Raw genomic sequence first — 23479 nt, 5'->3', positions numbered from 1 at the left:
TTCAGAGAAGATTTACCAGGATGTTGCCTGGAATGGAGTGGAAGTCGTACGAGGATAGGTTGAGAGTTCTCGGCCTTTTCTCGTTGGAACGGCGAAGGATGAGGGGTGACTTGATAGAGCTTTATAAGATGATCAGAGGAATAGGTAGAGTAGACAGTCAGAAACTTTTTCCCCGGGTACAACAGAGAGTTACAAGGGGACATAAATTTAAGGTGAAGGGTGGAAGGTATAGGGGGGATGTCAGGGGTGGGTTCTTTACCCAGAGAGTGGTGGGGGCATGGAATGCGCTGTCTGTGGGAGTGGTAGAGTCAGAATCTTTGGTGACCTTTAAGTGGCAATTGGATAGGTACATGGATGGGTGCTTAAGCTTGGACAAATGTTCGGCACAACATCGTGGGCCGAAGGGCCTGTTCTGTGCTGTATTGTTCTATGTGCTAATTTTGACTATCTCGGTCCCAGCTTGTTGCAAACTATAAATTTAGACATTGCATTTTTGATTACAAGGCTAAATCCTTAATATAAATACTCAACACTAATGGTTCCAGGGAAGATGACTGTGAGATTCCACTTTTCAACTTCCGAATAGTTACCCTTTACCTCTGCTCTCTGCTTTCTTACTTGCAACCTGCTCACTGCCACTTTTCCTCCGATTCTGTATGCTCTGATCTTGCTCATTAGTTTGTGTTGTGGTACCTATTTTTGGAAATAGTTTTAAATGCATATTTTTAAACAGGTGATGGCTTCTTAGCTTTGTGGTGCTTCACAGCCAGTGAAATGTATTTTAGGTGTATCCAGCAATGCAGGAAAGTAAGGTCCTAGTTACTTGTATTAGAACACCATAGACACTGAAATCATAACATCCACCCTGTCTAGAGGAATGGGGTTGGGGAAACAACACTGTCATACGCTTACATGTGTAGATAACTCATGAATATAGGGGAGGAGGATGGGAATAACGGCTCTTGGGAAAGACTTAATTTCCTTTCATGCCATCTCAACTTCCAGATTATAAGTGACAACCTTATTTAAGCAACAACATACTTTAAATGATGAGGAATGCCAACAAAGTTCATTGACTTCTGGAAGGGATGTCCACACACTGATTTTTTTTTTACTCTATTTTGTCAGCTGTGATGGACACACTATCTGGGTGGTCCTTGTAACATGGAGACAGAGATGATTGTTTTCCAAAAGCTGAAGTAATTTTTTTTATTGTAACAGTATTTCAAAGTTACCAGACTTCAGAGGGAAATTTGATCACAGCGAAGTCCCTTCTGGAACACTGCCCAGTTCTGGATGCCCAGTTATAGGAAGGATATTATTAAGCTGGAGAGGGTTCAGAAGAGATTTACCAGGATGTTGCCGGTTACGGAAAGTTTGAATTATGAAGAAAGTAAGGATAGAGTCATAGTGTTGTACAGCACAAAAACAGTCCCTCAATCCAACTCGTCCATGCCAACCAGATATCCTAAGTTAATTTAGTCCCATTTGCCAGCATTTGGCCCAAAACTTCTAAACCCTTCCTATTAATATACCCATCCAGAGACCTTTTAAATATATTATTGTACTAGCCTCCATCACTCCCTGTTGCAGGACGTTCCATACACACACCACCCTCTATATGAAAAAGTTCCCCCTTGGGTCCCTTTGAAATCTTTCTCCTCTCACCTTAAACCTATGCACTCTTGTCTGGACTCCTCCACCCCAGGGCAAAGACCTTGGCTATTCACCCTATCCATTCTGCTCATGATTTTATAAACCTGTGTAAGATCACCCCTCAGCCTCTGACGCTCCAGGGAAAATAATCCCAGCCTATTCAGTCTCTCCTTATAACCCAAACAGTCCAATCCTGGCAACATCCTTGTAAATCTTTTCTGAACCCTTTCAAGTTTCACAACATCCTTCCTGTAGCCGGGAGTCTAGAACTGCACACAATATTCCAAAAGTGGCCAAACCAATGTTCTGTACAGCCGCAATATGACCTCCCAACTCCTCTACTCAATGCAGTGGTCAGTAAAGGGAAGCATAGCAAACGCCTCCTTCACTATCCTATCTATCTGAGACTCTAATTTCAAGGAACTATGAATTTGCACTCCAAGGTCTCTCTGTTCAGCAACACTCTCCAGGACCTTATCATTAAGTGTATAAGTCCTGTCCTGACTTGTCTTTCCAAAATGCAGCACCTTACATTTGTCTAAATTAAATTCCATTTACCACTTCTTGGCTTATTGGTCCATCTGTTCAAATTCCTGTTGTACTCGGAGGTAAACTTCTTTGCTGTCCAGTACATCTCCAATTTTGAGGTCATCTGCAAACTTACTAACCAGACTACTATGTACACATCCAAATCTTTTATATAAATGACAAAAAGCAGTGAACCCAGCACTGATCCTTGTGGCACACTGCTGGTCACACGTCTCCACTCTGGAAAAACAATCCTCCACCACCACCCTTTGCCTTCTACCTGCGTCTCCCTCATCCTTTACTAGTTTAAATCCTCCTGAGCAGCTCTAGCAAATCCCTACACCAGTATATTAGTCCCCTTCCAATTCAGGTGCAAGCTGTCCTTGTTATACAGGTCACTTCTACCCTGGAAAGATTCCAATGATCCAAAAAAGTGAATCCTGCTCCTCTGCACCAGCTCCTCAGCCATGCATTCATCTGCTCTATCCTCCTATTCCTACCGTCACTTGCTTGTGGGACCAGGAGTAATGTAGATTTACTACCCTTGAGGACCTCCTTTATAAATTCCTGCCTAAATTCCTATATTCTCCTTTCAAAATCTCATCCTTTTCTCATCCTATGTTGTTAGTCCCAATGTGTCCAATAACCTTCAGTTGTCTCTCTCCCCTATGAGAATATCCTGCACCCTCTCTGAGATATCCTTGATCCTGGCAACAGACCATTCTGATTTTTCGCTGCCGGTCACAGGAACGTCTGTTTCTGCCTCAGACTATAGAGTGTCCCCTAACACAATCGATCACTTGGAACCTTGTGTACCTGTTGTTACATTAGAGCTAGTCTCGGTACCAGAAACCTGGCTGTCAGCGCTACGTTCCCCTAAGATTCCATCACCCCCGACATTTTCCAAGACAGTGTACTTGTTTGAGATGGGGATAGCCACAGGAGACTCATGCGCTACCTGCCCCTCTCTCCTACCTTTCCTGGAGCTAAGCCATCTACCTGACTGTATCTTTGATTTATCTCCCTTCCTGCAACAGCCATCTGTCACACCCCCTAGCTCCCATTGCCTCTAGCTGCTGCTCCAACTGTGATCTGATAGGATTTGCAACCAAACACACGTCCTGCAGATATAATCATCAGTGGAAACTCTGATGGAAACTCTCCCTAACCTCCTACAGGAAGAGCACCTTTTGAACATTAACAATCCACAGACCCAGAAAATAACACTGGCTTACTGCTCTATAAACACTGCTCCAGGCTAACTTAGTACCTATGGTTTTATATTTTCAGAGCTTAAGAGACAGATCTCAATAATACTGTATAACTGAAAAAAGCTACTCTCTTTCTTGTTATAGATTTACAGAAAAGATCAGTAAGGTTACACTTAAAAACCAGCCACTGAGCCACTCCCCCACTGTGAGCAGCCCCTACACGGGTTTCTCCACGATCAGCTGTGAATTTCACTGTTTGCTAATTTTTCTTAAAACAAACTCTGATGTCCAGAGACACTTGCAACCAAACAGCAGAGGCACTCAGCTGTACAGGTTACTGCTGGGTCAGCTGGGACTTTTTTCACTGGAGTGTAGGAGGTTGGGAGGTGACCTTAGAGAAGTTTATAAAATCATCAGGCGTATTGACCGGGTCAGTAGCCATTGTCTTTTCCCTAGGATGGTGGATTTCAAGACCAGGAGGCACGTTTTTAAGATGAGAGAGAGAGATGTGAAAAGACACAAGAGGCAAGTCTTTTACACTGAGGGTAGTCCGCACGTGGAATGAACTTCCTGAAGAAATGGTGGATGTGGGCACAACTATATCCTTAATTGACATTTGGATAAATAAATGAATAGGGAAGGTTTGGAATGATATAGGCCAGATGGAACTATCTTAACTTGGGATTATATTTGGCATGAACTATTGGACCAAAGGGTCTGTTTCAGTGTGTATGACTGTCAGGGATCAATGAATTTAGAGACTAGATTTCATGGTATCAAATCAAGGCTGACATATCAATATAGTACTGAGGAGATGCTGCAGTATTAGAATACCGTCTTTTAAATGAGTTGTTAAACTGAGGACTCTCTCCAGTTTCTCAGATGGATGTTAAAGATCCAATAGCTGTATTTTGAAGAACAGCAGAGCTGTCACTGGCCAATATTCATTTCTCAATCAACATTACTAAAACCACTCGTGGACATTATCACATAGCTGGTTTTGGGATTGTTCTACTTTAAACCTACTTTGATTGTAAAGCACTTTGAGACTCCCCAAGTTGGTACATTTAAGTTCTTTCTTTAGAATTAGAAGGAGAATTTTGAAAAGCATTTGCATTTTAAAGAGATCTTGAAATTAACAGATTAACTTCTCGCCTAATCTGAGCCTTGACATTGCCTTAAGAGCAAGACTAGCCCAACATCCCAGAGATTGCTGAAATTTTCCTGCTTAAGGCCAAAGTTGCCCATTGGTCAAGGGAAGCATGTGCTTGCAAGGAAACTTTAAAGTTAATTGATAACTTGGTCCAGCAGATGAGTGTGTTGACAATGAAGAATCCTGTTTTGGTTGAGTCATGCCTATCCTGTATGTGTGCTATGTATTTAATTCATTGCCCATGTAATTGTTCAGGTAAATGTGAGTGCATTGGCAATTCAAGTGCATTGACTTGTATACTTCTACTCTTTCTGAGGTTTGGTTCTGAACACTGCTTTGCACTGATTGATGCTCAGAGCTCAGTCATTCAGCATAGCAGTAGGCCATTCAGCCCTTTGCATCTTTAAGGAAGCTATCCAATAGTCTCAATCTCTGCTTGCTCCCCGACAAAGTTTTCCTTTCCTAATGTTTATCAAATTCCCTTTGAAAGTAATCTGCATCAGCTGGTGCATTCCAGGTCACCATAACTTGGTGTGTTTAAAAAAAAATCTCTTCTGCCCTGTCCTGTGGCTTATTTTGCTAATTCTCTTAAGTTTGTATCACCTGGTTTATGATCCTCCTGTCAGTTTTCTATTATTCACCGTCAAAATAAGTTGACAGTTAAAATTGGTGTAATTGGGTAGTATTTTATGTACAGCCTGTAGAGTGTGGAAAGCTTATTCCAAATGGTCAGTCAAAGGCTTTTTAAGAAAAATCATTGGTGGGATGTGGATGTTGCTGACTGACCAGCATTTATTGCCAGTTCCTCGTTGCCCTTGAGAAGATGGTAGTGAGCTGCCTTCTTGAACCACTGCAGTCCACCTGCTGTGGGTTGACCCACAATGCTTTTTGGGAGGGGGATTCCAGGATTTTGACCCAGTGACAGTGAAGGAGCAGTGATATATTTCCAAGTTAGGATGATGAATAGTTCAGAGGGGAACTTGCAGGTTCCCATGTATCGGTTGCCCTTGTTCTTCTCGATGGAAGTGATCGTGGGTTTGGAAGGATCTTTGTGAATTTCTTAGGTGCGTTTTGTACATGGCACAAAAGTCCTGCTGGATAAAGTTGCTGAGAAGCATGGCTAATTAGACAAATGGGCCAGTTGATAATCGTCCACGAGAAAGTATAAAAGGCCAAGTCACCATAGTCCCAGAGGATCATAAGATTGTTGTCTCATTAGGGAAAAATGGCTTGCGGTAAGTCTAACCTGAGGCTCACCAACCTTGGATATGATGTGGAGCTGCCAATGTTGAATTGAGGTGGACAAAGTCAAAACACCATGAACTGGGCTATAGTCCAGCAGGTTGATTTGAAATTGCAAGTTTTCGGAGCCCCCACTCCTTCCTCAGGCAGCTAGTGGGAGAGAATACATCAGACACTAAATTTATAGTAAAAAATCCAAGGGTCATGCAACTTAATCGCATGTATTGAATGAACCTAGATGGCTATTAAGTCTTTAATCAGTCAGAATGGAGGTGCAGGTTTCGATTGTAAGTTCCTGCCCCAAGATAACTTCAAATTTTAACAGAATGAAGGTAACACCTTAGGTCAGACAGTGTATTTTAGGTGTGAGGCTGTGTTTCAGTCTGTTTGTATCTCACCCTGGAGCCAAACTGGTTTTATTTCCAGAGTAGGAATTTATAAAATGCCACATTGACTGACACTGTGCTTTTTGAACAAAATAAAATTATGTGCAAATCATGGATAGAACTTTATGCTGTTTACTGCTACTGCCTTAGGAATTGGGATATGCTGATGGTTGGGACAGGGAGCTCTGGGAACAGGAAAAGATTGGTAAGGTGATAGCCCAGTCTCTTAGAGATTGATAGTAAGTTTCAACCCAAACCTGGTTCAGGCAAGTGATGTGCAGCACTGCAGGTGGCATTGACCTGTAAATGACAACAAAGTACACCTTACTTAGCATAAAATCAACCTGTCAAAAACAAAGCATCCACTTTCTGAAACTTAATCCCAACCAGCCATGTGACATTAATACTTGGCTTCAAATAGCTAATCAAGAATGTCAGGGAACAATTGGATACAAAGGCACAGGTTTTCATATCATTTGTTTTGTCTTTGTGTAAGATGATCCTCCTAATATTTTCTTTGTTTACTGGGCACTTACCACTTTGATTTGGCTGTCAGTTCCCTCCACTGCACCGTTATTTTCCTTTTGAGGCTTAGCTCAGGATTTTGACAATTTTTTGCAGCCCTCTCATCTCTCAGTAGGGGGCTCCAAAGCACTTTCTCTCCACCTTGCTAATTTAATATTAGTACAGGAGGTGACTGCGTTTCACCTATTTTGGGAGTGTGAGTCAGTTGCTGTAAACATTGTGGCGAGGGAATTTCTTCATCTGCTTCACTGTGAGTTTCCTGTTTTGATAAAGTGGGGACATTTTGAGGATGCAGTCCATCTTCAAGTAGTAAACACCACCTTGCCAACCTATCACGTGCACATGATAAATGGAAGAGTTTGTATGCCTATAATATTTCACATCTATTGTTTAATTTGATATTTTTGTTAAAACCATGCCAAAAATCCTCATGGTTGATTTTAAACCTTTCCATTTCAGACATTGAATTCCCCAAAGACTACCCAACTGGCTGCCTGCTGGGCTGTGTGGATGTGATAGACTGTGTGTCTCAGGAGCAGTACTGTGAACAGGTATGTGTGAAAGCTGCCAGTAGTCTTGCAGCTGTGTCCCTTATCAAACAGTATGTGCAGAGGGTGCTTGTTTTCGTAAATAACCTGTGCTCCAGTGTAACTGATAATTTTAGACGGTTGTTTGTCTGTTTTTCTTTTACACTGCACCATGCTGTGCAGTAGTGTTTCCTCTAAGCTACAGTTCAAACAAGTACCGCACATTTATTTATTATTGCAGCACATATCCTTGGTTTTTAAGGGGTTAACTGCCACTCAAGCCAATGAATAAAGAGCAAATAGATGCTCCCACAATGGAATATTACTAGTTAAGAACCAAGCCTGACTTAATTCATCAGTTGGAATTAAGGGCCACAAATCACTTATCGTTTCTGCAGTTCAAAATTATGCCTACACTTGTCTTTCCTGTGGCTGACTCTGCACTCGTATTCGAGCCCTCTAGAAATGAAGGCCAATATCACATTTACCTTTCTAACCACCAATTAAGCCTGCACGGTGACCTTAAGTGAATCCAGAACTAAAACTGCCAAGTCCCTTTTTGCTTCAGATTTCCAAAGCCTCTCTCCTTCTGTACCTCTATTCTTCCTACCAAAGTGCATTACCTCGTACTTGCCCACATTGTATTCTACATGTCAATTCTCTGTCCACTCTCCTCGCATGTCCAAGTCCTTCTGGAGCTTCCTTACTTTCTCAACACTCCTGTCCCTGCACCTATCTTTGTGTCACCTGCAAACTTGGCAACAGTACCCTTAGTTCCTTTATCTGGATTGTTAATGTATAATATGAATAGTTGTCATCCCAACAATCACCTCTGCAGAACTCCACTAGTCAGTGGCTGCCATTACCTGCCTTCTGCCAGTCTATAGTTTCCTCGCTTCTGTCTCCCTCCCTTTTTAAACAGACTTGTTACATTCGCCATTTTCCAGACCTCTGGGACCCTCCCTGACTCCAGTGATTCATGAAAGATTGCCACCAATGTCTCTATAATCTCCTTCAGAACCCTGAAGTATAACCTGTCCAGTCTGGATGACTTATCCGTTTCAGACCTTTCAGCGTCCCCAGCACCTTCTCCTTAGTGATGGCCGCTGCGTTCATCCCTGCCTCCTGACTATTGAAGTTCTGATGTACTGCTGGTGTCTTCCACTGTGAAATATGCCAAGATTGTGTCCAACCTCTGGTGTTTAACAGAGATATTAATTCTTCTTCCATTTCTCTATTAAAAATATTGATTACGTAATTTTTTTGTTGCTATTATAGGCACATGTCTATGTATTATCTTGATATTGGTGTAGACAACAAAATAGTTCCATAGGTGAATGGAAAATATTAGAACATTGTTTTGCAGTGTCAGAATCACTTTAGTTTGCTCTCTTCCTCTCTTGGAAGTTGGATACTTGCTTGAATGAATGTTACTCTTGCACCTCTGATAGAGTGACGCTTGGACAAACTGAGTAAGTGAGCCCAGTGAATGATTGCAGATGATGAGGGAAGCAACATAAATTGTTAATATTCTGTGTTTCAGTTTGGAGGCCCCCAGAATACCACAACCTGATACTAAGAGTTTTTTTGCTCTTTTTTTCAAATTCCTGCAAAAGTCAATCATGGTAAAGTGCTAACTATTTTGGCAGGATATTTCAGTTCATATATTAAGATCAAACTTGTCAGGATTTCTGTAGACTGGTCTATGAGTGGCACACAAATGGGTATACTTCAGAAATACTTCATTGACTGCATCATGCTTTGGGACATCCTGAAGTTGTACAGGGCACTATATAAATGCAATTTTTTCTTTCTAGTATTTCAGCCCAGTTAAATTATTCAAATAGAAACTAACTAGTATAGTACACTGTAAAACCACCATTTGGGGCAGGGCTGTTTACAACTCATTGAACATAACGTAAATATGCAAATGACTAGTGCAGTGTTTCGCAGCACTTAAGATAACAGTGGGCTGAAGAGCCTGTTCTGTGCTGTACTGTTCTGTGTTCTATGTTCTATAACATTATTGACCATATATAAAATTCTACCTGATTGAGGAATAGTGAACTCTAACAGTCACACAATATCATGTTTCCTGTGCAAACAGCAACAACTTGTCTTTGTATATTGACATCTATATAGCAAAGGGTCTCAATATTCTTTTTCAAGATTTATGTTATCACTATAGTCAAAGAAACTCCAAACACACACCACAATACAATGAGGTAAGGCAGTGGTGTAGAGTAATTTGACTGGACAAGTAAACCAGAACCCAAAGCTAATGTTCAGGAAACATGAGTTCAAATATGGTCAGGGCAGATGGTGATGTTTTAATTCAGTTAAGAAACTGGCATTCAAACTTAGTCCAATGATGGTTTGTGTAAAATTATTCTCATATAAATTTGCTATTAATTTAATAAATAGAGAGGGGACTTGCAGTCTCCTCAGGGCTGTTAAAATCAATTTATGTCCAACCGAGTCAAAGGCCTTTGCGAGGTCTACAAAAACTATTGATAAATTTTTCTTATTTTTCTTGGCCCCTTTCATGATATTTTCTAGGATTTTAATATTTTCCTCGCACCCGGCCACACCTGTCATAAAACCCTTTTGACGTTTATTTAGGTTTATTACTTTGTTTAACCTACCTGCCATTATCTTAGTAAATAATCTAAGTATAATTGGGCCGATAGTAATAGGCCTCCAATTATTGATATCCTTTAGTTCTTCTTCATTGTTAACTTTGGGAATTAGAACGGTCCTACTCAATTTCATACAATTAGGTATTCTCCCATTTTTAATCCAAATAGAGTAGACCCTGGGGAGTATTGAATTATCCTTGTTAAAAAGTTTAGTTACATCTTTTAAGGTCATTCCGTCGGGTCCAGCGGCAGTTAAAAACTCATCTGGTTTACTAAAGTCCCTTGGGGAAGCAAATCTTTGGACTGACCTACATGTGACTCCAGACCCACAGCCAAATGGTTTATTCCAAACTACCTTCTGGGCAATTAGGGATGGTCAATAAATGCTGGCAGAGTTAGTGACTTCTGCTTCTCATCAGCAAATAATAAGAAAAAACTGGGACACAGCAAGCTGATGTTGAACAGGTAAGTAGACAATTTAGAAACAAGATCCGATATGTAAATTGTCTTGATCCTGTGTTCCCTTGGAATGCTTTGTGTATTTGAGTGTTAAAGTTGGCTCAATGTTTATTAGATTACTTAGTGTGGAAACGGGCCCTTCGGCCCAACATGTCCACACCGACCCTCCGAAGAGCAACCCATCCAGACCCATTCCCCTACATTTACCCCTTCACCTAACACTACAGACAATTTAGCATGGCCAATTCACCTGACCTGCACCGCTTTGGACTGTGGGAGGAAACCGGAGCACCCAGAGGAAACCCACGCAGACACGGGGAGAATGTGCAACCTCCACACAGAGAGTCGTCTGAGGCTGGAATTGAACCCGAGTCTCTGGCGCTGTGAGGCAGCAGTGGTAACCACTGTGCCACCGTGCCACCCACCAAAATCAGAAAGTCATAACTACAAATCCTGCAATAGAGCCTGCAGTGTACACATGAATTGACAGTTCATTGCAACATTGCCTAAATGCCAACTTTTGGATAAAGTGGTAAACCAAGGCCTGGCCTGTCCCTTCTGTGGTTGTAAAAGATTCCAGGCCCCTATTTGAAGAAGGAAAAAGGAATTTTCCAGCTGTCTTGGCCAATATTCATCCTTCAGTGAAACTACGTCACCAAAATAAATAATCTGTTTATTTATCTTATTATTTGGTACATTGACTGTCAGCTTTCCCTGCATTACAAAGGTGATTGAGGTACTCTAGGACACCCTATTGACTTGATGTTAAATAATCTATAAGATTATTCTTGTCTATTTAGTCTCATTTTACTGAGCAAAAGTATCATTGTTGTCCTTTTTAAGCACAGCAGTCCATGATCACATTCAGCAATGTTTAACACTGTAAATCAGTAAAATAGCTTCCAACTTGTTAGCTGCAAAGGTTTAAAATCTGCTGGGACATTCTGCTGACAGTATCACGTGACTGAAGCGTATCACGAACAAATCTCTCTCTAATTTGCTGTTAATTGATGTTGATAGGCAATCTCCTAGATCATCACTGGAAATTACTATCTCCAACTACAGCAATCCTTCAGAATTCCACACACCGGTGGCTAAACTAATGCTGAGTAATGGACAATTCGTAACTGCAGACTGCTGCACGGCAAGGGATTGGGACTGCCAAATTTCCTTTAATTTGTGATGATCACAACTACAGAGCAACATGTAGTCTCATCGGTGTTAATTTACATCTGTAGCCTGAATCTGAATTTATGTTCGAGAATTATGACCATATTGATATGGCCCCAACCCTTCTAATATTTGTCAAAATAATATATTAGAGACTTCATATCATCTTATTTGAGTCTTAGTCAGATTTGAGGTCTTTAAACATCAATAGCTTGCAAATATTTACAGCTTTTAAAGTTGAAAACTGTCCTGGACAGTACTAGGGGAGTTGATATAAGATTAGTCAAAAATGAGACTTAATGAGGACCCAGAAAGAGGAAAAGAACAAATAGCTTAGATAGCTGAAGGTACAGTTGCAAAGATTGGAGTTAAGCGAGGGTTTTGCATGAGGCCAGATGAGGGGTTGTGCAGCAGATGGCTGATATGGGTGATGAAGAGTATATGAGATTGGAACCTCTGTTTGGGTTCCAGTAGTGTACAGAGATAGTGACAAGAGTTGATTGCCAGAGAGGAGGAGATATTTTCTAATTAATCTGCTCAGAGATGTTATGATGCACTTTGGAACAGGTAGGATATGAACTCTGGCTGCCTCCTGGTCCAAAGGTAGGGACACTACCACAAAAGCCCCACAGCCAGAGAGGAGGATAATTGTGGAATGAATTGTTAGCAGCTGGAGAAAGGCTGAGGAACATTAATTAACTTGGACACAGCTGGAGAATTTCATTGAAGTTTAGGGTTGGTGGCAAGAATGGTAATTGAAATATGGAATTGCTGGGAAATTGGGCACTGATTTGGGAGGCAAGTGGTTATTTGAGGACTTTGAGATTGGAGAAATATCCATGGATTTTTTGTTTGAGGCGCTGATGGCAGTTTTGAGTTATTTAGTTTCCGTTATCATTTGGATGAATGACGGAAGCTGACAAAGTAGAGCAAGACACTGATTCAAAGTTAGGGGGGAAAGCAGGGGAAGCCAAAGAGTTGAACAAATGGTCTCTGAAATGATGATAGAGATGCTGAAGCTCTTTGCACTCGTTGGAAATGAAGACTGAGAGCTTGAGGAGAGAGTCCTAAACAGACATTTCGTAGCAGAGAAAGGAAATTGGGATTATCTTTTCAAGGTGATTGTGCAGTGGCATGTAGTTTAGGTAGAAGAAAGAGAGTCCTCTTGTGGTTGATGTGAAGCAGCCGGCCCCAGTGATGGGTGGCAGCCTGGTCATGCATCTGCAATGCTGAAATCTGCATTCCTTGTACTTGAGGGGGAAGAAAGATGTGAATCATACCAAGGGGTTTGTCTTTGGTTTGGGCATCAAAGGCAGAAGTGAGAATTAGTTGAGCAGATCTGTGGCAGTAGGAGTCTTGTCATGAATATGGATTTGAAGTCTAGGCATTAGGTTGTGGGATGTGTTGTTGTGAGCAACTGAGCGATGTGGTATGTTTGAGGATGGACGACAATGGGAGCTGGGGTTGAAAGTGGTTGGCGAGATACTTTTAGTAAAGGAGGTGTTTGCAAATGACTTTTTCTGAGATCAAGGACATAGAGTATTCATTTCCTAATGTACTGCATGAATTTTATCAGACACAGCCAGACAAGAACAATTAAAATGCATTTGGCCTTTGTTAAATGCAAACGTCTTAAAAGCCTTCAAAGGCAATGGAAGTAGATTTGGTCAAAAATGATTGTGGAGCAAACAGCTAGTTTCCCTTCAGATTCTGAAGAAGTGTCATTATACTCATAAAGAGTAAAGATGAACCCTGACTTCAATATGTTCACTGCTTGTTTATTGCAAAACAAGTGCAAAATGAAAATTGCATTGCTCTGACACTAAACAGGCAGTCAAGATTTTTTTTCAAAAATGAATTTTTAAAAACAATTCATTTTTGGGTTTCCTATCTTGCCTTCTGTTAAACATCTCATTCTGGAATAAGATCATGAAGATAGCTGCTGAGAGAAATTCAGGGGAAAAACCATCACCAAGTCTGTAAATACTTCAAGTCTGGCTTTGTGTGGATAGAGTAAAGAACAAGAACTTTGGTTCAAGACAGGTTTCCATGAATCTTGACCTAGAGACAATTGTAACTCCTCCAATAGTTGCTGCATTGTAATATCCATGCACAGATTACCGAATCATCCAACTTTTAGTATGTGGTCTAACCTAACATCGAGGGGACATAGAAATAGTATCACTTACAAAGTTAAATTCATGCATCTAAAATTACTTCCTGATGCATTAAACTGTTCTTCTTTGAAAAGAGTTTGATATGTGTCTAACCTTAAAGATTTTTTAAGTTTAATGAGATTATATTAAGAAATACAAACCCAGGAGTTGGTTATTGAGCATTATAAGACAGAAAAATACCTGCAAGAATGGGTTAGGGGTTTTTTCACTATAAACCTGCATCATTCTTCCTGACCCGTTGTGATTTCCAGCACTTTTTGTTTTAGTACAGCTTCCAGCATCTCCAGTAACTTGCTCCTACATGGATATATTCCTGATGAAGGCCTTATGCCCTAAACATTGACTTTCCTGCTCCTTGAGTGCTGTCTGACCTGTGCTTTTCCAATGCCACACTTTCAAATCTGACTCTCCAGTATCTGCAGTTCTCACTTTCTCCTACATAGATATGTTTTTTGTGCTAGCGATGACTTTCCCTTGCAGTCGATCCTTTATCAGCCAGTAGGGGTGCTCACAATTTGCTGCCTTGTGATTCCTGGTCCGAATTTATATTAATAATTGACCTCATAAAGTTAAATGGTGTTTAACCTATTGTGCAATGTGACACCTTTACTTCCTTGAATCTGAATTCACTCTTTGTAAATACTGAGGCAAACTATTTTATTGGCATGTTAAGGAAGACCTTCATTAATTCCACCACTGAGTTGTTATCTCATTGAGGTGCACCAACCTGCTTCCCTTTCTGCGATCAAATGTCTATCTGTACTCACTAGGCTGGCACATGAGGAATGGCTGTTCTGGATGGGCTGCTATGATTCACCAGATTTGAGGCACAGATTAACTATGTTGTAATAAAATAGTCGAGCAAACCCAAGGAGACGAAAGGCCTAATATTCCTCATAACCCAGTATGTGTAGGATCATCCAACAAATAAGAGGAATTACAGTAAGGCACAGAGTAGATGCCAAGGATTGTGTGCTAAGATGATCTGACTGACTCCAGCAGATTTGTTGTAATGAAGCTAATGACCAATTGGACTCTAATGTACTTCTCCAAATATTTTAAATTGAGCCTTGGAATCACTTCCAGATATCTCTTATGCCTTGTCTGTGTAATTTCCATTTTCCTTGAATGGTTGTTAAACTGGAGACGCTGTGTGCTCTTACACTCAGGATACCCCACCGAGTATGTGTTGATAAATGCCTGGTCTCTGCAATCTGCAAGTCATTGACAGAGGAATGTCTGCGACTTCGGTGCTACATGAGACAACTGGCTGATTTCTCTGCCTTCCTCTCAACATTCTGTCATGTTGTTTGTGTGAACTGGTAGCCCAGTGTTAACTGTGGATTGTACTCTGTAGCCAGGTCCTGCTCAGTCCTCCCAATTGCCAAATTGGTTGCCTGTGAACTCTGCCAGCAGTCACTTTAATAGCACTTGTCTGTCTGAATGATACATGAGGGTAAATGTCAGCTTGTTTCTTGCGGCTTGAAATTTAAAAAAATTGTGGTTGAAATTGGAACCTTTAGTTCAAGAGGAGGTCGCGTTGAAATATACTCGAGTGAAAGTAAAAGACAAAGTCAGGAATGTCATGGTGCCAACGTTATGATGTAAAGGACTAATGTGAAATGCAGCTGAAACCCGATGAGAGGGACTAAGGGCAAACATGGTTCAGAAAGATCTGTGTGGCAAGACAGCTCTAAAAGAAGCAAGATGGAATGTCTGTCTTTCTGAAGTTGAAAGTAGAAACAGCTGGTAAATAGATGTACTTTTGCCACCAGCTGCTTACATTATAGCTTTTCCACATTTGCAAAATGATTCTGGCAACAAAGGGAATAGCTGTCAGATTCATGGCTGGAAATTGTCTCCTGCATAGCTCACAGCCACAGAGAAGGCCTTGGCCCAGCTCTTTGTCATGGAAAAACATGTGGACAGTGAGTCATGTTGTTTTGGGATCTTGGGGTAAATTATGAGTAAGACAATCTCTTACTACTCACTCTGTTGAATAACCTCCAGACCTGTCATGAGGTGAACAACTCTATCAAATATCCTCAATCTCCTTTTCTCCAAAGAGAACAGCTCCAACTTCTCCACTCTATCCACGTAACGGAGGTTCCTCATCCCTGAAAGCATTGTCATTAATCTTTTCTTCACCATTTCTGTTGCCTTCAATCATCCAAAAGCACTTTCTCGTCATAATGCTTCAGTAATCATTTGAATTATTAAAAATTATATACATCCTGGTTTACTTGGTCTTGAAGGTGGAGCAATAGAACAGAAATCTTTTTGTCTCAAATTAAACTTAACATACTAAATTACAAAAAACAACTGTTGACTGTTTAATTGAATTGTAAGTTTGGCTATGTCAACTTTACAACACAGAACCACACAAGTTCCTCTAGTTTCTGACTATTTTATATTCAACACTGTCTTAACAACTTTATAATTCATTTCTGAAATATCAGTGTCCCTAATTGCTCAAGAAGGTAGTAATGAACAAAGTTCTTGAACTGTTGCTGTCCATGTTGTATATTAGAAAGTTCAATTAGAACACTAATGCCTGGAGTCTGATACAGCAACAATAAAGAATGGTGATGTATTTCTAACTCTGTTTGGTGTGTGACCTGAAGATGATGATGCTCTTAGCTGCCCTTGCCCAGGCAGTCAAGAGCATGGGTTTGTCAGATTGTGTCAAAAGGAGACTTGGTAACCTACATGAAGATGATAAAAACTGCAACTGTATGGAGTGACCTTCTGAACTGAAATAACCAATGTTAGCTGTCAGGAAACGACAAGTAAAATTGACAAGAATACTAATTTGGTGAATAGGTAGCTTTAAACGCCAATGTATCGCACTCCTTTCAGGACAAATTGATGTATTTGCTGCACAGACCCAATTTGTTTTGCAGGCTGAATCTTAATGTGTATATCTCAGCAGTTCTTGTCTGCAGTTCTTGTTTACGGAGAAATGGCTAAAGTAAAAACCAAGTTTGACTGTGTATATGACAGTGAGCCTGATTGTTCTAATGGCTGTCCTCATTCAGCTTACAGCAACAATTGCACTCTGGTGTTTGCCAGCAATGAAACATTTTATTGCACTCTTAGGTTTACCTGTGATGACTAATGCAATTTGAAGAAAAGCAAGAGTTGATCAAAGCAAAAGTTATGCCATTAATTATGGTCTTTTAAAAAGATTTGAATTGAGGTTTTTAATTATACATGGTTGCTAAAGAGCTCCTGCTTTATGTGCAGAGATGCCTTTTTCTTAAAGGGCCATTCTGGAATTGAGTAATCAGCCACAGAGTCTAAGGTGAATTTATATGTAGCCAAATGATAAAAGTGTGTATCCAGTTTCCAGCAGTACCTCACAGAAGTGACAGAGTAGATTTATCAGAGTGATACTGATGATGAGGTAATGTGAGTGAGAAAGTTGAGATGTGAAGGCTATTCTCAAAAACATGGAGGAAGTTAGTGAATCCTTGATGCTTTTTGTAAATCCTCAACAATTTTGATAAATATTTAGGGAAAATCCTGATTGATGAAACTGCTGTCATCAATGTCATTCATGACAAAGCGACCAGATTGACATCGAAACTAACATCTTACATATTGACTTGCTCTCCAACTGGCACTCCATGTGGTTGCAGTTTTATCATCTCATAGACAAGGTCAGAAGTCAGACGATACCAGGTTATAGTCCAATTGGCTTATTTGAAATCACAAGCTTTCAGAGCATTGCCCCTTCATCAGGTGAAGGGACTATAACCTGGTGTCATCTGACCTCTGACCTTGTCCACCCCAGTTCAACACCGGCATCTACACATCATCTCATAGAGTCAGAGAAATGTACAACACAGAAACAGACCCTTCAGTGCAACTCGTCTATGCTAACTAGATATCCTTAGTTAATCAGCATTCCGTTTGTCAGCCTTCCGTTTGTCAGCATTTGGTCCATATCCTTCTAAACTTTTCCTATTCAACACTCATTCAGATGCCTTTTAAATTTTGTAATTGTACCATCGTCCATCACTTCCTCAGGCAGTTCATTCCATAAACGCACTACCCTCTGTGTAAAAAGGTTGCCCTTTCAGTTCCTTTTCAATCCTTCCTCTCTCACCGTAAATCTGTGCCCTCTAGTTTTAGATTCATCTACCCTGGGAAAAAATCCTTGCCTCTTTACCCTTTCCATACCCCTTATGATTTTACAAGCCTTTACAAGATCATTCCTCAGCCTCTGACGCTCCAGGGAAAAAAATCCCAGACTATTCAGCCTGTCCCTCTAGCTCAAACCCTGCAACCCCAGCAACATCCTTTTAAACCTTTTCACCCTTTCAAGTTTGACAACATTTTTCCAATGGCAGGGAGATCAGAATTGCGCGCAGTATTCCAAAAGTGGCCTGACCAATGTCCTTTACATCTACAACATGACATCTCAACTCAAAGCACTGACCAATAAAGGTAAGTGTACCAAATGCCTTCTTCACTACACTGTGACTCCACCTTCAATGAACTATGAACCTGGACCCCAAGGTCTCTGTTCGACAACCCTTCCCAGGACTCTGGTTAAGTGTATAAGTTCTGCCCTAATTTGCCTAACTAAAATGCAACACCCCACATTTTATCTAAGTTAAGCTCCATCTGCCACTCCTTGGCCCATTTGATCAAGGTCCTGTTCAACTTTCAGGTAACCTCCTTCACTGTCCACTACACCAACAATTTTGGTATTATCTGCAAACTTACTAACCATTCCTCCTTTATTCACATTCAAATCATTTCGATAAATGATAAAAAGCAGTGGAGCCAGCACCGATCCTTCTGCCACACCATTGGTCGCAGGCCTCCAGTTCGAAACGCAACCTTCCACCACCACCCTCTGCCTCTTTCAAGCCAATTTTGCAGCCAAATAGCTAACTCTCCCTGGATTCCATGTGATCTAACCTTACTAACTAGTCTTAACATGTGGAACCTTGTCAAAATCCTTTCGAAGTCCATATAGACAATGTCAGCACTGCTATGTCTTCATCAATTTTCTTTTTCATGTCTCCTAAAGATTCACTCAAGTTCATGAGACATGATTTCCCATGCTCAAAGCCATGTTTACCCATCCCTAATCAGTCCTCACCTTTCCAAATACGTGTAAATCCCCTCCAACAACTTACCCACTACTGACATCAGGCTCACCACCTGTCATTACCTGGCTTTTCCCTGCTACCTTTCTACATGTAGGTTACCAAACCTCCTTTTGACACAGTTTGACTGCCTGAGCAAGGGCAGCTTGGGAGCATCGCCACCTTCAGGTCACACCAAACTGTGTTGGAAATATATAACACATTCTGTACTGAATCAGACTTCAGACATTACCTTTCGGATAATCCTCTGGGTGTGCTGACACAAGGTGGACAGTTCAAGAATGTTGTTCGCTGCCACCTTCTTGAGCATCTAGTGACACCAAAATCCCTTGACTAAATTATAAGATTGTTAAGACAGTGTCAATTATAAAATAATCAGAGATTAGAGCAATTTGTGTGGTGTAATGTTACGATATTCAAGCTTTCAAATTTAGAACTGAGGAAGGGTCATTGAACCTGAGCCGTGAACTCTGATTTCTGTTCACAGATTCTGCCAGACATGCTGAGCTTTTCCACCAACTTCTATTTTTTTTTTGTCTCTGATTTACAGCATCCGCAGTTCTCTCAGTTTTTAGTTAGGTAGGATTTTGTAAGTTGCACCTGCATTTAATGATGGGCTGAATGGCAGCCTGCAAGCTGTAACTGTTCTTTCGGTTCTATGAGACAGTGAGGACTGCTGATGCTGGAGATTAGAGTCGAAGTGTGTGGTGCTGGAAAAGCAGAGACGGTCAGCCAGCATCCAAGGAGCAGGAGAGTTGACATTTCAGGCAAAAAGGGCCTATGCTCGCACAAATGGTCTTAACCTGCACTCTGCACTCACGAACGTACCTCTGGATGAGATGTTCATCAGTGACTCCATCTGCCTTCTCAAGTGGATGTAGATAATTCGGTGGCACAAACAGAGAGAAGCACTGTCAGCATGATAAGCCACCTAAAGCAGGTTTCCTGGTCATCTTGCTTCATTGCTGTATATCTGTGGGCAAATTTATTGCTGGATGTTTCTGTTACAACAGTGACTGCACAATGAAAGCACTTTATTACACTTGAAGGTGTTTGGATTGTCCTCGGATTGTGATTGGCAGCAATGGTTTCAGTTGCTGTGGCCCTAGCCTTTGGATTTTCCTCTAAATCTCTCCATATCTCCATCGTTCCTACTTTAAGACATGTCAAAATTCATCTCTTTCAACAAGCTTCTGGCACTGATAGGTTTGTGATTCAGTGTCAAATTTTGTTAGCATTCCTGTGTGTCACCTTGGGATGATTTGCCATATGAAAAGGTGCTATCGAATGCATGTTGTGTTGTTTTCCTCTTCATTGACATTCCAGAAATGTCATTCACAATTGGAATGTTTATTTCTTGGAGTGTTTAGTTTGGCAAGAAATCCCAGCTCTTAAATCTTTCTAGATTGTAGTTTAATGCATTCATTCATTCATGTTTCGAAGGTAAATGTGAATGGATGCAGCTACAGAAAAAAGATACGAGCACTCTTCCTGAGGAAGCAGGCCGGTAATTCTCCACACAGTGGGAAGATCAACTGAGTGGTGATGAAGGACCTAATATCTTGAGTGGGTACAGTTATGCTTTGAAGAGATAGAAAATTCTGACAGATGATATCCTATACTAAAAAACAACAATAAATAGCTAACAGTCAGGCCTGAAATTTTCTGTGTCTCTTTTATTATCTGTCAGTCACTTCCTAGATTTATGATGTCTAGAAGAATAAATGATCGAACATTGCTTTGTTATTTGCAATGCAAACTGCTACTCCTTGAGTAGCACTATTTGCCGTGCATAACACCAATTAATCTCATAATACTTGAGAGACCTAAATTGCCTTTGGATAAAAGGACAGATTTTGTAGTGAAACCACCTTGTTTGTGCAGCTTTGCACATATGAAAAGCTTCAGAAGACTGAAATTTCCTTGAGTGCAATCACCTTCTCTCGGCTCTCTATTGGAGAGCTATGCTACAGATCCCTTTCAAGTGGTTTCTGCCTTGCTGCAGTGACCTGGTAAATGAGGGGAGGTTCCTCGGGAATGTTTCAAGAAATTAATTATGTGGTTATAAGCTTGCAGACAGGCTGGCAGCAGAGAGTCTCCTCTCTCTGAGGTGTGCATTTTGAAATTTACTGGGCGTATTGATAGAATGTTTGAAATGGCTGCAGAATGTGTAGAAACACTTTGGTTGACAGATGCACTGGGAATTGAACAAAAGGATAGCCTAGAGATCCTAGAGATAATAGGGTCGTTATTCATTATTGGATTCTTGTAAGTGGAGATTGTAAGTAGAAATTAAATTGCAGGTTTTAAAGCCTCCAGCTTCTCATAATGCAGTTTCTGTCCTTTTCTCTTCATTCCATATTTAGAGCAATATGGTAATAAATGGGGTGAATCTGAAGGATTACCCACAATTCCACTTTACTGTGGAGTCAGACTTGCCCCATGGAATTTATCTGTGTTACATCCCTACAACTACTTGGTGAGGGAGGGGATCGGGAGTCGAGCTTTATTCCGGTTTAGATCTATTCACAAAGTGAAACATAACAGCGGCATGGCTCCTAAAACTCTTCCCAAAGCCATTGCCAATAAATGTTTCTTTTTGTATGTATTCACGTAATCATCTAATGACTGTCCTCCATTTGTAAACACTTAACTTTCAGTTGAGTATTACTGATAAACACAATTGCGCTCATCAGCATAATCGAACATAAGTACTAAAGTAAAAGCAAAAGAGTATTCCTCCTTTAGCGGAGAGGGTTGATTGGCAGGTGGACTCTGATTGGGAAGTGCAAGGCAAATAGCTTTGGAGAAAAAAAAAAGTTTTTTTTTGTCAGCAATGCTCACATTGTATACAACTAACTCCAAGACAATTTGTAACCTTCCTTTATACAATTACCACTGTAGGTTGATACAGGTGAGCTGGCCCCTCTCTACTTCTGCAATGTACTTGTGGTTGAGATTGCTGCGATTAAGAACTTTGGGTCTTCCCTCAGTTTATCATTTGCATAGAGTCACCAGACCAAAACGTCAATTCTGCTTTCTTCTCACAGATGCTGCCAGTCCTGCTGAATTTCTCGACCAATTTCTGTCTTCCTTCAAAAACCTTGTGTGATTTAATCAAGTCACCTCTTAGTCTTCTAAATTCTAGCGGATACAACTCTAATCTGTCCATTCTTGTCTCCAAAGACAGCCTGCCTGCTTCAGTTTTTAAGTTAGTAAACCTTCTCTGAACTACCTCCAATGCATTTGTATCCATCCTTTGAATAAGCTGACCAGTACCATACACGGTACGTCGAGATGCAGTTTCACTAATTATTTTGTACGTTAAGACCCTTTGTGATGAATGAAAACTTTCTCTTAGCTTTCCTAATTCACAGGATATGGGTGTCTCAGGCTAGACCAATGTTTTTTACCTATCCCTAATTGCCCAGAGGCAATTAGTTAAGAGTAAACTACATTGCTGAGGTTTGACGTTGAGGTCTGGATGGCAGTATCCTCCCTTAAAGGGCATTAGTGAACCAGATGGGGTTTTTTCTGAAACTCAGCAACAGTTTTATGATCATCATTGGGCTCTTAATTCCAGATTTTCTTTTACTTTTAAATTCAAATTCCACCATCTGCCATGGTAGGATTCAAATGTGGGTCCCCAGAGCATTACATTGGTTTCTGGATTCATAGTCTAGCAATAATGCCACTTAGACCATGTCCTCCCCAATTACTTGCTGTACCTACATACATACCTTCTGCAAATCATGCACAAGGATACCCAAATCTCTTCACATCTCAGAGTTCTGCAATCTCTCCTCAGTGTTCTTCCCTAGCCTTTTTAATTTATTTTCATCCTGATTTGCTTGTGCGATCTATTGTGCATAATTTGGCTGCCCTGCTTCTTTATGTAAGTACTATTTGAAAATAAGTTTGTCTTCAACATTGCAATGGGAAACAAAAATTTATCTTGCTCTATTACTACATATTTAGCCAAGGATAAAAGAAATCTTAATTTTCCAAATGCTTTGATAGGAGATTAAGGACTTTGAGTGCTGATGCATAATCAGTAAGGCACATTGTATTCAGCCAACATGGAAAGAACTGTAATTCCAATTAGTTGTATGGAACAAATGGGCTGATGTTTTACAAAGGAGGTAACTGGCTTGTTTGCATGACTGGAAGAACGAATCTTGGTTATCTAGTGGTTCAAATGATAAGACTCACTTGAACCTGGAGGCAGTCGTTTTAGAATCATTCAGACGTTAAGGAGGAAGATTCAGATTCTCATAAGTATGTGTTTTTTTTTTGTCCATACAATATCTATTTCCCGGCATATATGATGGTGGGCTGCCTCCTTGAATTGTTGCAATCCTTGTAGCAATGTCCTGACAGGATAAATTAGTTAAGGGATTTAAGGAGTTAGACCAAGGAACAATCTAAGACCGGCTGCCGTGTAATTGGTGCTATTGCTGTTCTTGGTCCTTTTTGGAGACTGAAAAATGTGTTGCTGGAAAAGCGCAGCAGGTCAGGCAGCATCCAAGGAACAGGAGAATCGACGTTTCAGGCATGAGCCCTTCTTCAGGAATGAGGAAAGTGTGTCCAGCAGGCTAAGATAAAAGGTAGGGAGGAGGGACTTGGGGGAAGGGTGTTGGAAATGCGATAGGTGGAAGGAGGTCAAGGTGAGGGTGATAGGCC

The 23479-nt window shown here is 40.7% G+C and overlaps 1 protein-coding gene across 4 annotated transcripts in view; it reads left to right on the top strand.

Annotated features, from left to right (window-relative positions):
• The window catches only part of trip4 (thyroid hormone receptor interactor 4), a 140843-nt gene that overhangs the window by 61105 nt on the left and 56259 nt on the right, over positions 1–23479 (top strand). For 3 of the 4 annotated variants that reach the window (XR_006309824.1, XM_043680516.1, XM_043680515.1), the window contains exon 11: positions 7161–7252. Coding sequence is in view for 3 of the 4 variants with exons in the window: in XM_043680516.1 (XP_043536451.1) it covers positions 7161–7252 (92 nt within the window). In the remaining variant the exon portion in view is untranslated. Of the gene's footprint in view, positions 1–7160; positions 7253–11346; positions 11516–23479 lie in introns of those variants that run through there. The other variant, XM_043680517.1, reaches the window with a different exon arrangement.

The sequence above is a fragment of the Chiloscyllium plagiosum genome, chromosome 40, assembly GCF_004010195.1.
Source record: "Chiloscyllium plagiosum isolate BGI_BamShark_2017 chromosome 40, ASM401019v2, whole genome shotgun sequence".
NCBI lineage: Eukaryota > Metazoa > Chordata > Chondrichthyes > Orectolobiformes > Hemiscylliidae > Chiloscyllium > Chiloscyllium plagiosum.
The sequence above is the reverse complement of the archived record's forward strand: the minus strand, read 5'-3'. Positions and strand labels throughout refer to the sequence as shown.